At 36.2% G+C, this 16675-nt stretch overlaps 1 protein-coding gene across 5 annotated transcripts in view; it reads left to right on the forward strand.

Moving 5' to 3' along the window:
* LOC150088570 (uncharacterized) overlaps positions 1–16675 on the forward strand; it is a 453076-nt gene that overhangs the window by 299798 nt on the left and 136603 nt on the right. For 4 of the 5 annotated variants that reach the window (XR_016546740.1, XM_090369575.1, XM_090369576.1 and 1 more), the window contains exons 15-16: positions 3895–3978; positions 4075–4104. Coding sequence is in view for 4 of the 5 variants with exons in the window: in XM_090369575.1 (XP_090225701.1) it covers positions 3895–3978; positions 4075–4104 (114 nt within the window). In the remaining variant the exon portion in view is untranslated. The remainder of the gene's footprint in view (positions 1–3894; positions 3979–4074; positions 4105–16675) is intronic. The other variant, XM_090369577.1, reaches the window with a different exon arrangement.

A 16675-nucleotide genomic window follows, 5' to 3' on the forward strand; every position in this document is an offset into this window, starting at 1 on the left:
TCTCCACATGCTGAAATTTGCAGAACTAAAGCCTAGAACTATAAAAGTAACCAGGTTCTCCTTTTCTGAAGATATCTTCTATCATTAGAATGTTTTCTTTGATCATCTCAGTCTTAATAATATTTGGCATTAAAATGTGAAATGGGATGAACTGAAAATTTACAATTTTCAGTTCGTCACATGATTTAAAGTTTGCCAAGTCTTCCCTTGGCAGACTAAATCTATGAGGGCTGGTCAATAAAGAATGATCATAATTTTTCATGAACAACTATTACTGCTTGCTATTTCTAGCTGAGCTTCAGAATTTAAGACAACCCAAGCTGCACACACACAGCAACTATGCAGTTGACTCTTGCATGTGGTGAGGCTTTGGCTGTTGGTCATGTTTATACCTATTCAGTTTCTCCTACATAACAATGGACATGGAAACAGTATGCTGCCTTCAAATTTTGTTTCCGTCTCAAAAAATGTCAGCTGAAGCATGCAAAATGTTAAGAGGCTTATGGTGAATCTGTGCATCCATATAGTACAGCTTGCAGGTGGTTTAGAATGTTTAAAGATGGAAGTGATTGAATCACAAAAATTAGCAGTCCTGGAGCACCAACCATTGTTGTCACAGAAACTATAAACATTGCTTCTGTAATTGTGAGGAAGATCGTTGTATAACAGTAAGGCATCTGGCAGAGATATTGAGAATATCAGTAAGAAGCACGCACAGTATTCTTTACAACCATTTGCATATAACACGTGTTTATGCATGCTGGGTTCCAGACTACTCACACCTGAGCAACAGCAAATTTGCATGGAGGTTTGTCAGGAGCTGCAAAAGATGATTACTGAAGATTCTACACAAGGTGAGAATAGCAGATGACACGAGGCTTCTTCATATTGACCCAGAGAGTAACAGCAAAGCTCTTTCTGGAAATCTGTGTCATCACCAACACTGGAAAAAAGGTAAAGTTCTGGCTTCTGCAGGAAAGGTTTTAGTCATCTTTTTTTTTTTTTTTAATTCAGGGAATTTTTTTCCAACAGGTCATGTAAATTCATACAACTGTTACAGGACCTTACTATAGAACTGTACTGCACACTTTGTGAGACCACATTCGTGGCAAACAACCAAAACTTCACACAGGTGGGTGGATGCTTCATCACTACAATATGTAAGGTATATTAGTGTCATGCAACACCAAGGGTTCTCCCCATCTCTGTGTTGTTTTCATTGTGGGTGTATCAGTTTGCTGGGAATGCCAGAGGTTTAAAAGTGTGTGGGTATTGTACATGTGTAATGTCGTGTACCATTGTTCATCTGGTCATTTAGCTGCTGGAGCCCAACTTTTGCCCCATGGAGGTAGACCAGGAACCCAGTAGACTTAGTTACTCTGGCAGGTCCTGCTGCTTAGTTTCCTGAGATTTTGGCAGCTAGGACCTAAAAAAAAAAAAAATATTATATGTATGTGTATATACTGATTTTGCTTGTCTGCATACAGCATACATTGTATGCCCATTCACATACAATGTATGCTGTAGGGGGTTTGATATTATGTAGCTGGATAGGCCGAGACTGGGCAAAGATTATTTTGAGTGTTGTTAAATTTAGTGTGGCGTGTTCACGTTTTTTATAGGTAGAGTAGAAGGGGAGACAGAAGACGGGATTGATATGGGAGCAATAGAGGAGGTGCCCCCAGTTGGTCAGTAAGGTATGCTCATGCCTCACCAGACAGGAAGGGGGTGACAAGGTGCCCCCCCCCCCCCCCCCGCCATGATAGGGTTGAAAAGGAATCAGGTGCTTGATTCTGATTACCAACGAGGCTTGATGGCAGCGAAGCTGCATGGGGTCAGATCCATGTGTCCCTTTTGCAGGTTCAGGGTTGAAGTTAGTCACAGAGTTGTAGACCATGTCCTTTTATTCTCATTGGAGGTGTGAAATTTGCACAGAATAGTAGCTTGTCCCATTTTATATTGTTGTTGTGTTGCTTGTTCCATTCTCAGTTACCTTTTGTTACCTGTTCCTCCTCTACCATTTTGGTCTGCATTTATTACTCCATTTAGTTTCCGGTTGTGTTGTTATTCGCTTGTTGGGCCAGTGTGGCTCGGTGTCTGTCAAACAATTTCTGTGCAAATTCAGTGAATGCCATATATGGTTCTTTATCATCCAGGATGAATTGTTCCTGGTCCTTCGGTGAATATAGTCTTATCACCAGCTGGCAACGGATGTCGTCGTATTGGTGGCAGTTGAACATTAGGTGCGACCAGGTTTTTGGATCACCACAAGTACAATTTGGATTTTCAGTTATTCCCAAAATTGTTAGTTTGCTGTTTAAGGCACCATGTCCTGTGAGTAGGTATGTCACAAACAGACCAGGTGCATGCCAGGTTGGTAATTAAGTTGGAATCTATCTACATTTTGGAAAGAACTTCTTTGTTATCCAACCTTTGATGGAGACATCCCATTGTGCCGGGCACGCCTGCAGCAAGTGGGTCTGGAGTCTCCTTTTTTCTGCAATTCGGTTATTTCCTAGATCTCCGTTGAAGTCAAGGTGTGTACAAGCATTGCCTTTAGTGAACTCATGGAGGGGGCCTCTCCTCACCACCTCTAGGTCCAATGGGAGGGTTCCAGGCGATGCCTTGCAGGGCATTGTGCTTGCTGTGCTGCAGGTGTGAGTAGCATGATTCTATGTATGGAATCAAGTATTCTTAGGTTTTCGGCTGTGCTGGCCTTTTTGTACCAGTCCCCAGCTGCATATGTTGTGATTGGTAAGAAGGCTGCTTTATAATAAAACATCATCATTCTCTGTTTCAGTCCCCAGTCTCTTTGGGCAATTCCGTTTATTAAGGCAGTGCAGTTTCTTATTTTTCTTCTTAGGTAGTTTATGTGCGGTTTGAAGGATAAGTGTGTATCCAAGATGATGCCCAGTTATTTGAGCTCTGTGCTGAGCCTTATTGTTCTAGTGCCAATTTTAATTTGGGGTTGTATGCGGGTGTTCAGTGTTCCCTTTAAGAGTATGGGGTTGGTCTTCGTTGGTGAGATTTGTAGTAAATGGTGTGTAGCCCAGTCTTGGAGAATTTGCAGAATGCGGTTTGCCAGTACTCTGCAAACTCTCCGACTGGGCTACACACCATTTATTACAATGTGTAATAAACCTCATGCTCCTACTGTCATTGAGTACTTAGCTAGCATTAATGTCAAATGTGTTCCACATCTGCCCTATAGCTGTGACCTTGTGCCCCTCCCCCAAAGTTAAAGGAGCTGCGAGGAAAATGTTTCCAGTCATTAGAAGTTGTAAAGACATCAGAAGCGATTCTCAAACAGTTGTCAAAAAATAGTTTCCGCCATATTTTTGAAGAATGGCAGAAACATCAACATAGGTGCATTTCATCAAATGGCACTACTTTGAAAATTACCATCAGATATGGATGATTAATAAAGGTATGTTGTGGAAAAAAAGATTATCATTCTTTATTGAACAGCCCTTTTAATTTATATTTTCTCCTGTTGCAACACTGAAATCATTCTCTTCTGGAATGAAAGCCATTAATTTTCATTCCAATTTAAACCCTTGTCCCTTTTTTAATCCTTTGTTTTTCCTCAAATGTACTTAAGACTGTTCATCATAAGAATTAAGTATACCATAATTGACTTGTTCCTGGGCCTCCTTTCTCAGTCTATAATAAAACTTACATAGTTACAAATGTTATTAATAGATCCATAATTGATTTGACAATTCCAAAAACAAAAGATACTTGTGCTGTTTGTATCATTTGTACTGTGATTAAAGTACTTTTCAAGAAAAATAATGAATAAGCATTCTGATTCTAATTAGGTACTGTGTAGCCACTGTTGATTCAGCTATTCACATGTTTATACTAATCTCTTCTGTATTACTGTGTTTCCAGTTGCAAGCTAAATTAATTGAACTTCAAGCCAAACTTCAAGGTGAAGAAAATGAAAAGAAAAATTTAGTGCAAAAATTTGATGAGGTAGGTCAACCTACATTTTCAAATAGCTTGTGAAGATTGTGAAATTTATCATTAACATTTAACTTTCATGTCACATATTATCTCTTTAATATCCAGGTTATCCTGTTTGAGGATCTTTTGGAAAAGGTAATATACTAGTGAATGGAATATGTGCATGTTCACTATCAGGTTCTGCATGAGGAACATATTTCTGTACTGCATGAAACTAAGGCATGCAATATATTTTTTATTACTTCTGTGTATTCATATTTGGTATTCCCTAAATTTCATAAAAATGGGTGTGCAAATTGAATTTTTTTCTTTACTTTTTTCTTTTTAACTGAAACTTTCACTCTTAAAATAAATGTATGTATCTGTATTTTTACTTGCTGAAAACTGGCTCACACAGTAGAAGCATAAAATAAATACAATAAAATAAAATAATAAAATTGTACATCAATATAAAAAAACTTTAATTAAATATATATTTTAAATATAAGTGAATATTTAACAGCATATACAATATAAAGTTCGAACAAAAGCGCTTAAAGCTGAAATAGCATTTTCTTTGTAATAGAGCTTTAATAACATTCTTTCTTCCTTAATGGTAATTATCATGCTAACAGGTCAAAATTCTACTATACAGAATCCAGATTGCCCACCCTGTAATCACCTGCAATGTGCCATTATGCATAAAATCACTGATTCATCTCTCTCTTCTTTAATGGAATTGTACCATACATAAACATATCATAAAGCAGATTTTCAAGTGTGGGATATATGCGTACTTGATCATCCCAGCTCACAGTATATAATTATGAAAGTTTCAGACCATCTATGGCACTACCACTCTTGCTTCCTACCAACAGATCCCCTATCATTGGCCTTCAACCAGCAGTGAGACTATCAATTGAATGCATGTTGCCATAAAAATAGCAATATTATGCCTTTTATGTCATTCCCACGATGCTACAATGTAGCGATATACTGAATACAGTATCTAAACTTAGGTACACTGTCAAAATGAAAGTAGGGACTTACATCAATGGGAGGAGCTTTCCATGTTAATCCCTTTGATGGGAGCATTACTTTGGAGAACATAGGTGGTTGATGCTCTAGGAGGTGTGAAAATTTAATGATTAGATCTCCAGGACAGGACATACTTTGAATCGAGGAGTGTGAATATTCAAGAATGTGACTGTTTATAAAACTTCTCTTTGGAAACTCATATGAGGTGTGGCAATAAAGTTCCAAGACTGGTGCAATGAAAAGAACACAAAGTGAAGGAGCTCAAAAATGGCATTATTTTTATAAAGTAATCCCACCTGACTGAATGCACTTATTATATATCTAAAAGTTTTTGAAAAGAGTCAGTGAAGGCATCCAAAGAGATGTCCTCGACATCCTGAAATCTTTCTTTTGAGGGCAGTTTTCACCTTGGAAAAGAGGAAAAAGTCTGCTAGTGTTAGATCAGGAGAGTAGGATGGATGGATGGTTGATCTCTGCAGTGCCATGTTTTATCAGAAATGTCTTCACAACAAATGTGGAATGGATGGTTGCATTGTCATACAACAAGAATCAGCTGCCATTTTTTGAAATTGCAGCCTTGCCTGGGAAATGCACTTCAGTAGTCTTTGAAGCACCTTTACATAGAATGCAGTATTGACACTCCCCCCCCCATTCAGGTATAAATTTGTTGTGAACCACACCTTGATTGTCAAAAAAAAAAACTATCAGCATTGTCTTGATTCTGGACTTCTGTAAATGAAACTCTTTAGGGCTTAGTGATGATTCTGAAATGCACTGCATGCTCTAATGCTTTGTCTCTGGGTCTAATACTGAACACCTGACACTAATATCTAGAGAAAATACATTAGAATAAATTAAGGTTGTTTTGACAACTTTGGATGAAGTCTTTATAGGAAAACACTTCTTTGTTGCTTCTGCTCATCTGTGAGGCTGTGCAGAATTTGATAAATTGTCTCCTTATTCATATCCAGTTCAGCCATCATTCTGAAGGTCAAACAATGATCTATTGCCGCAAAATTTCCCAAAGTTTTGCAAACTGTGTCCTCATTTCGAGAGGTTGACAGATGCCCACTTAGTTGGTCATTGCAAACATCCTCACATCTGTCTTTGAACCGCTTACACCATTCAAACACACTTGTATAACTTAACATTTTATCACCATAACAGTTTTTAATATTTCATACATTTCTGTTACAGATTTTTTTATTTAGTTTGAAGCAAAATTTGATATTTGTTCCTTTGCTCCATTGCAAAATCATGATGTGATTTTGCAATGATAGAGTCATTAGCTGAAACCTCTACCTGCCACCTGATCCCCTGCTTCCCATAAGGACTCATTTAGCTGCACAAAGAATTCTGTGGAATAACATAAGATTAATTTTGCTTTACTCAATTATATTCTTATAATGTACCATTTACTACTATCGAACTCAAAGCTATCCAAAATCTCCGAAATACTTCTGCTGTACCAGGTGGCATTTATTACACTATTCTGGCACCTTAACTCCAGTTCAATATCCACATTATTGCAATTTTACAATAAAATTTTTGAAAAGAATGTTTATCTTGTAGTAGTAGCCATAATAAAACTGGAAAAAGATGCTTCCTCACCCAGCAGATATCAGTTATAACAGGTGTGCAGCAAATATCCACATCAAAGCCAGAGAACACATTTAAAATTGTTTTATTTAAAAAAAAACACATTGTAATGATAATTTTTGATATTGAGACACATTCAACACCACCTGGAGATGTCTGATCCTCCAGTACTTCCACAGTTCTTGGCCTCAGAGGTAACCTGCCTCAATTTATTCAAAGTTTACTCCATCTTATATCCTTTTGAGCACGTTTCCAGAATGCATTATCCACAGCATATACACACAAGGTGTACCTCAAGGATTAATTTTAAGTGCAACTCTTTCTGCATCAGTTATGTATCATTTATGTATCAGTAACATAACTTGAGACATTCCAGCAATGATGGAAGATTACATGTATGTGGATGGTTGTGCTATTTGCTATCATTGAAAGATGGCTACAATTGGCAACAACTAAAATAGAAACTTGGACAGAATACAATGGCTATGGATGTACTGAAAGGAAAACTACATCAGTACACTTCTGTAAATTGCAGTCTCCTCTCCTAAAGCTAAAAGTCACAGAAATAACCATATCAAATGCCGTAAGGATCTTAGGTTTAGTTTCAGACACCAAACAGAATTTTCGTTAACATATTACCTATCTGCAAACTATGTGCCTCCAGCAATTAAACATCCTCTGGGCAGTACCCAACATTTTTGGGTGCTTACAGACAGTCAGTACCCAGTTTATACCATATTTTATTCAGATCATGATTAGACTCTGGAACTGTAGTAACAGCATCTTAAAATAACTCAATGCCATCCAAAACAGTGCACCTAAATCTGCACTAGATACCTACAGAATCTCACCGTTCACACGATCCGCCATTTTATCTTAGAAGACAAAGCCTATTCTGCCATTACACTACCAAAATACAAAGTCTTCCATATTACCCTTGTTTGGATATATTGCAACAGTCCTCTTAGGCCAACATTGTACGAAGCTAAGCCCAGTTACCTAAGCCTGCAATATGTCTTTGAGAAATAGTACATAAGTGAAAAATTTATTTCAATAGAATTCATGCCCTTGGGATAGAAATCAGCTAGATGTAGATCTCTACTTTGCCCCATGGTAAAAAAAAAAAAAAAAGATATTCCATTATCTAACATCCATGGCTACATTCTAATCATACTTCGAAACACACAAGCAAACTCCTGGTCTATCAGGATAGTTCTAAGTTCCATTTGCATGTGGATGCAGAAGTTGGTTTCCCTCATATGTAGTATCAAAATTCCACTGTTAAGTGCAGCATACTTTCTCTAGAACTATATGCTATCCAACTTGCATTAATTGAAATATATCAGCTATGCTATTTGGTTTTTAGGAGCATTAGCAACTGAGGCCATATTGCTCCGGGGATATGCGGTAGTCATTCCCTGACCTTTCCGCATCTTCCGTATTTGGTGGTCACGGGCTCGAACCCTGGTCTAATCAAGAAGCGTGTGCTATGCACTACTGCTCCTGCCCACCTGGCTACGAAGGTGCCATATCAGCAATCATCACTTTCTACAGTAATATATTGTGATTCTTTCAGTGCCATCTCTGCAGAAGAGATCAGGATGCTTCTTCTTAAAGGAGAAAACACTCTTCTTATCATCCTCTCCTACAGGAAATCTGCATTCTGATCAACTGCTGTCAAATAAATCTCTCAGAAATAATTCCAGAATTATTTCTGAGAGATTTATTTGACTCAGAGAGTTATTAAACTCAGAAATTTTCTGGATCCCAGGACACTCAGGGACTGTGAACATTGACAAAGCAGATAATGTATCTAAGTCAGCATCACAACCATATTATAAATCAGTAGTAGTACCTTACACTGACTACTGACCATTTGTTAGAAGAGCAAATGAAGGTGAATGGGGGTGGGGGCCCAGGCATGAAGAAACTAAACCCACAGTAAATTACATGAAAACCTAATCCACTAATGTGGGACTCCAGTAACAGACAAAATTACAGAGAAGTGATATTTGCTAAATTGTGAATTTCTCACGTATCTTATGCACTGTTACCAATTAGCCAGTGAAAATCCTCCTTGCTGTACGTTATTCCAAGTTCAACTTTCAGTGAAATATATTCTACTGGCATGCCCTTGGTACAGAAATTCCAGATTACTTTGCTTCCAGAGTTCATTGAATAATCAGAATGCACATGATTTTATACAACAAATTTTGCTTTGATAAACAACTAACAAAAACATGAATTAGATAAAGATACCTAGTTAAGATATGGCTTAGCCTTTGATGCTTTGTTTTGATATTGATCCCTTGAGCAATAATAATTCTGTTTTCTGGGTTAATTTGTTTTAAAGAAGGTACAAACCACAGCACATCATTTGGTACATTGGTTGTTATTTATTGATAATGATTTAATACACTCCATTTCCAACAAAATATGTTTTAGAGTTTCTTTCAGTTAAAAAACCTTAAAACGTTTTGATAATTTCTTGGTCTGATGGTTGGCTTGGTGCTGTTGTATTTGGAGGGATAAAAATGAGTTTAACATTGGTTAATTTCATGTCAGAATGTGACGTAGCATTACAGAGGCATAGCATACATGTAGGAAATCAGTGCAACACTTCCACACCACCAAAGTAGGCCCTTCCCAAACATCCCTTTTATATTGATGAAAGAGCATATAAAAAGTGCAGAATTAACTGTTCTTCACACTTTCAGAGGCCCTGCCAAAGAACATTGTATAGAAAATATTCCAGCTTAGGAAGTTTCTGATAAGGAATACCAAAGTAGACATATGCAAAAGTACCACCTATAAAGCAAAAGGAATCATAGAGGAATAATTAACTCAAATGAGATGAGTGGCTGGGGAAGTCTAACTAAAATTCTGTCGGGAAAAAGTAAATGGAGCTTCAGTTGGAAATGGACATCATTGAGATTGGAATTGAGACCATATATATTTTTAAAGTGAATTAAGACGATTGTGGAAGCTTAAGATATTCGGATCACATGGATGAGTATGTGTAATGTATACACACTACTCAGACTCCCTCTAGTCACAGCTGGCAGAGCAGATCTGGATAGTTTTTAAAGCATTACCAATATGTTCAGTCCAGTTGGGTGCTGTCATGATGCAATATACCTTGTAGTTTTTGTGCCATAAAAAAACCAAATGAAACCAGTGGGGGTATCTAGCTGACCTGATAAAACTATTTTAAAACTGTGTGCTTATATAAGGAATATTGGCATCTCTCTATGATGCCTATCAACCTCAAAAGACATGAACCAAAATATGTAAAAAGATATGGGAGCATTACTTTGGTTGCCAGAGCAAACAAACAGAAGATTTAATTTTTGCAGAACAAGTAAATACATCAAAAGTACTGTAAAAACCTTGGGAGGTGCATTATGGCCACAGAAGCCTATGCGCCAACAACTACCAAAAAAAAAAAAAAAAAAAAAAACAAGTAAATAAAGTATGCTGAAATCCAACCTAGTTGACTTAGAGGTGGAACCTAAGTTGTCCTTTGTTGTCATTAGTGGAAAAACATCTGACAAACCCCAAGGAGCAATTCTGGACTTAATTTACCTATGAGTCTCTGGAGTATGCATGTAAATGCATACTCCTCAGTCCAGTGCATTCATCATTGATTCTTTAGTTCATTTTATTTCCAGGTGCATTTCCCATCCATTCCCTCCAAGACTATGGAAGACTTTTAGAATTACCCTAATTCCAAAACAAGCTAGTAGTAATAACTGTACAGGCTATCATTCAATTGCTGTATCATCATAATCGCTAAAATTATCGATAAGATCATGCTGCCATATCTTCACGATGCAATCTTCGCTAATGCACCTGTCAAATGCATTTTGTTCCTAGAGGACACTCCACAACAAGCCTAGCTGACACCATTGTGTGCATCCAAACTGCATTTCAAAATAAAGCACAATGCTATGTCTATTACTTACACATCAAAGGTGCTTTCAACAACAACATTGATCACAAGAAAGCCGTTTGATATACTAAAAAAAGCATTTCCTGTTGACACAGTGGTTATATCCTATCTACCTACAGTACATCCTAAATCACAGACATCTCCTTTCCCCACTAATACTGATAATATTCTTGTCACAACCACAACAGGCATTTCTGATGAGGTATTCTCTCCAGTACTATATTTTCAGCATCTCTACAACCACTTCTAAAAGAAAATTCAAATCTGCTGGCTTATACCAATGATTTAAAGTTGTTTATTATCTCAAAAGCCTGTGATGACATTTGCGTGGTTAGCCACAATGTGAATTTACAGATGTGTGGAATCATGAAGTATCTGAAGAATCTCAATCTGACTATAAATGCAAACAAATCTGCTCAAATAACTTATTCCTTACAGAAACCCAAACCACATAGAAATTAAAATTGCAGATGTTTCAATTCCAAATGTATATGTTCACAAAGACCTAGGAGTTGTTTTTGACAAAAACCTTTCCTTTAATTCTCACTATTTATATGTCACTAAAAAAATTCAAAAAGCAAAATGGCTAATCAAGCAAGAAACAGCAGCAATTCAAGACAAAAAAAATCATAAATCATGTTCAGAGATGAATCTTTCCCATTCTGGCTTATGCCTCTGAAATCTGGTCTGGGATTCTTCAAGTTACCATCAAAAAATTCCTTGTCCTAGAGCAGTGGTTCTCAAACTTTTTAATGTGAAGGCACCCTAAATTCATTATGAAAAATGCCCGGCACCGGGTGCAACGGACGCTGGCAGAATATTTTGTAAGGTGATGCTGTTTCAAATACAGTGTGCACGACGGACAGCTCGGCTGTTCCATATATGTAGGTGTATGTACAAGAACACTAGATAGTATGAATCAGAGCTGTAATACTCAATATGTTCTATGTTGATAATAATGTTAGAATTCGCATGAATGTGTCTTGACCTATCTGATAATGTTTGCAACTTATTAAAGTGTCTGTTTTTTATTTCTTGAGGCCTGTGCTTCCCGTCGCAAATCTATGGCGTCTTCAATACAGACTAATCGTTCGGATGTGGATAATTTTTTAATTTATCGCGAAGCTTCCTAACTTGGGAAAGGTATTTTTGTTTATTCGAATATCGAGATTTTAAGGCAAGCTTAACAATATTACGCGATGTCGCCAGTGTTAGTTGTTTTATGCCTGAAATTTTTTGATTTAAATTCACCCTGGCAAACTTCGGAACGATGTTTGGGAAAGAAAGAAAGAAAGGCAATATTTTAGGAAAGAAATATAGTAACTTTGGGCCGAGTACCTTAGTGTAGATTTAATGTAATTTTGTACCAAGCCATTCAAAAAATCTCCCATAATTGTGTGTATCGATTGTATACTACTGGAGAGACAGGAAGTGAATGAAATAGTCAATAAGAGTTTAAAAATTAATTAGATAGTATGAATCAGAGTTGTAATACTCAATATGTTCTATGTTGATAATAATATTAGTAAAATAATAAGAGGAGTTTACCTCTATAGTACGTAGAACACTTCCATAAAAAAATGCGTAATTGATATTGAATTTGGACTTCGTAATGTTCCACAAAAAGATGTATTTATTCAACAAGTTAACCAAGTAGTAAATAACATAAAAGAAATGCGAATTCCTAAATTGAATACACATGATAGTTCGGCTATACGAGAACTTCGGGAAAATAAGGACATTATTATACAGAGGGCAGATAAAGGAGATACAGTGGTAATACTAGATAAACATGATTATATTAATAAGTTAGATTCAGTTGTGTCTGATACCTCCACTTATCGTGAAGTAGACCCGGGACTGTTTACCAATTTGGTAAATCAATACAATAAAACGTTAACCACGTATCGTAAAAACGACTACATTACTATGGTTCAGTTGAAGGAATTGAAGTCCAGAACATACAATATTCCTGCACTTTTCTGTCAGGTAAAATTACACAAGACTGGATTTCCTATTCGACCCATTGTTTCCTACAGGAACTCGGCATTTTCAGCCTTAGCCACACATGTATATAACATCATAAAACCTTTTAGACAGGTTATACAATTTGGGATTGAGAACTACGATACATTATTTAATAATCTTAAAGACTGTAGACTCGGCGACAATGACAATTTATTCTCACTAGATGTTACCCCATTATATACGAATGTAAACGTTGAATACACATTAGATATTATTTGGGATATGTTAAATAAAAACTCGACACCGATTAATTATACAAAGCTGCCTATTAAGAAAATTTTTCACTTAATTAAACTGTTAGTTGAGGCTAACTACACACCTTTCGAGACAAGGTGTACAAACAAATTTTTGGATTACCAATGGGTTTGAGCCTGAGTGGCTTAATGTCAGAGATCTATCTCTCAACGATTGAGCAGATACATTTGACACCTTTTCGTCCCCGTATCACATACTATGGGAGGTATTTAGACGATGTTCTAGTTATTACCAATAGTAGTACTATCCAAGACATTTTACATTCGTTTAATAATATTCATTCTAGACTCAAATTTACATTGGAAAGGGAAGATACGGATACAAAGTCATTAAACTTTCTAAATTTCGCGCTTACCCGGGACTCGAATAAAATACAATTTAGCATCTATCGAAAACCCACAAACACCAGTATGCTTCTAGATTATAATAGCTATCACCCATTCACCTACAAAAGATCGATTATCTTTAATCAATTTCTAAATGCCTATAAATATTCAACGACGGATTCTGCTTTGGACTCAGAAATACAAATATTAACTAGCAGATTCTGAAACAGGGGTTATTCCATTACCACAATAAATCGAATTAGGGTACAAGCTAAGGATAGGATACAAAATTTTACACCAATCAACAATAGTAATATCATAAAATACTTTATTTCTGTCCCATATGTTGAACAGTGGCACAAACAGCTTAACAGATTCTTTAAAGATACCGAATTTAAAATTATAGCTAGGCCTATACGGAAGTTACACACTATACTGAACAATTGATCGGTTCTTTCCGCGTTCGCAACACAAATTAATGATCTGGTATACAACATTTCTTGCGGTGATTGCGACTCGTCTTACCAAGGTTCGACGCGGTTTTCTCTTAATATTCGTGTAAATCAACACGAGGCCTCAGTTTGTGCTTCTCGTTCAGCAGCGTCGGAATTAGCCTTTCATGCCATTAACGAAAAACATACTTTTTTATTTAACGAGGCCAAAATACTTAACGTTCAACGTAATTATACTCGACTATTAATTGCAGAAACTGTTGAAATTAAATTACACGAGAGTTCTGTTAATGTTCGGCGGCCATATTTGATCTCCGATGCATGGACCTTTACGCGCATGCACGAAGACATATAATCACTATTTAAGTTGCAGGTTTAACCCGATTCGGTAATTTTCATTCCTGTGATCACGACATACGGTCGAAAAGCGTTGTCAGCTTCAGGAAGGAAAATCGTTTTGAATATTTTCATTAGATTCTTTTAATTGCGTTAATTTGATTTTGAATTGTGTTAAATTGATTATTTAATTATTTATATTTTACTTTAATGTACCGGTAAGTTGTCGATTTTTTTCGTTTTTTCCGTTTTAATTTCTGGAGGGTATCATACGGAAGTGTTCTATTAGTAAATTAATGAGAGGAGTTTACCTCAATATAGTACGTGGAACACTTCCGTATGATACCCTCCAGAAATTAAAACGGAAAAAACGAAAAAATCGACAACTTACCGGTACATTAAAGTAAAATATAAATAATTAAAGTAAAATATAAATAATTAAATAATCAATTTAACACAATTCAAAATCAATTCAAAACAATTAAAATTCAAATTAACGCAATTAAAAGAATCTAACGAAAAAATTCAAAACGATTTTCCTTCCTGAAGCTGATCACAGGAATGAAAATTACCGAATCAGGCTAAACCTGCAACTTAAATAGTGATTATGTGTCTTCGCGCATGCGCGTAAAGGTCCACGCATCGGAGATCAAATATGGCCGCCGAACATTAACAGAATTCTCGTGTAATTTAATTTCAACGGTTTCTGCAATTTATAGTCGCGTATAATTACGTTGAACGTTAAGTATTTTGGCCTCGTTAAATAAAAAAGTATGTTTTTCGTTAATGGCATGAAAGGCTAATTCTGACGCTGCTGAACGAGAAGCACGAACTGAGGCTTCGTGTTGATTTACACGAATATTAAGAGAAAACCGCGTCGAACCCTGATAAGACGAGTCGCAATCACCGCAAGAAATGTTGTATACTAGATCATTAATTTGTGTTGCGAACGCGGAAAGAACCGAGCGATTGTTCAGTATAGTGTGTAACTTCCGTATAGGCCTAGCTATAATTTTAAATTCGGTATCTTTAAAGAATCTGTTAAGCTGTTTGTGCCACTGTTCAACATATGGGACAGAAATAAAGTATTTTTTGATATTACTATTGTTGATTGGTGCAGTATTTTGTATCCTATCCTTAGCTTGTACCCTAATTCGATTTATTGTGTTAATGGGATAACCCCTGTTCAAGAATCTGCTAGTTAATATTTGTATTTCTGAGTCCAAAGCAGAATCCGTCGTTGAATATTTATAGGCATTTAGAAATTGATTAAAGATAACCGATCTTTTGTAGGTGAACGGGTGGTAGCTATTATAATGTAGAAGCATACCGGTGTTTGTGGGTTTCCGATAGATGCTAAATTGTATTTTGTTCGAGTCCCGGGTAAGCGTGAAATTTAGAAAGTTTAATGACTTTATTAAATTAAATTAGATTCTTTTAATTGCGTTAATTTGATTTTGAATTGTGTTAAATTGATTATTTAATTATTTATATTTTACTTTAATGTACCGGTAAGTTGTCGATTTTTTTTCGTTTTTTCCGTTTTAATTTCTGGAGGGTATCATACGGAAGTGTTCTATGTACTATATTGAGGTAAACTCCTCTTATTATTTTACTAGTACATGAACACTGCGATGCGGTCAGCAATTCTTTCATGGCGACTTCTAATATACGTGAAATTCAACGACCTTTTGTAGTGACGGCCACGATGTAAGCCAATGCTAAGTTTGACATCACGGCATCCCTATAAAGAGTAAGTGGCACCCACTTTAAGAACCACTGCCCTAGAGTATTGGGTTCTTAGATGGCTGAATAGTAAACTTAATTTTCCCAAAATATCCAGGCAACAACTTTATGAAAACTTAAAAACAAAGCCTTTGCAACATTGATCAACGAGTCTGTAATCATGCTTCTTGTAAAGTTAATTACCTCTGCAAGCGATTCACCAAACAGCCAACATAATAGCTCCTCCAAACAGAAAATTCAAGAAATGACAACGACAATTCAAATCCAAACTCTCCAGACTCAAATAAATGGACAGAAAGTTCCCCAATGCATCCCTTCACATATATATATATATATATATATATATATATATATATATATAGCTGCAGCTACTTCGAGAGATATCTATTTGTTGGCATTTCTATATGTTTTTTAAACAGCATATGCAAAATTGCAGAGGGCGCTCCATATATTAGAATTAATTATAGTGATTTAGTGATAATAACTACTTTTCCTGGGGGGGGGGGCTTTGGTCGGTAAGCATATATTCAATACGTGCCGATTCATTCGGTCTTTCGTACTTTTGCTTTACGGTGGTAAGCAGTTTTCTTATATATATTTTTAGCTTATACTAAAGGACTTTACCTTGCTTGCCATAACCAGGATCCCTTACTATAAGGGATGGGAATTTATGTTCCCGGTTATATCCGAAGTTAATTTATGATTTAACTTTTGCTGTAAGATCCCTATTTTTCATACCTCATGAACTATTAGAGTAATTCGAGGTGGATTGAGGTACTATATCTATACTTTGACCTTTTCTGTTCGTCTTGGTTAGCTTATGCTTCTACTGTTACTTGGAAATTGCTGATTCTACCGTGATTATATATTATATACTACATACGTATAAGTCTAACTACAGATGGATCTCTTTCTATAATTTAAAATTTGGCTATCCATCGGGCTAACAGTCATCTTGCCAGCTTACTACTAAATTGGGATATATCAACATAAAT

Source organism: Mastigoproctus giganteus, chromosome 3 (genome assembly GCF_048544385.1).
Source record: "Mastigoproctus giganteus isolate SK-2022 chromosome 3, ASM4854438v1, whole genome shotgun sequence".
Lineage (NCBI taxonomy): Eukaryota > Metazoa > Arthropoda > Arachnida > Uropygi > Thelyphonidae > Mastigoproctus > Mastigoproctus giganteus.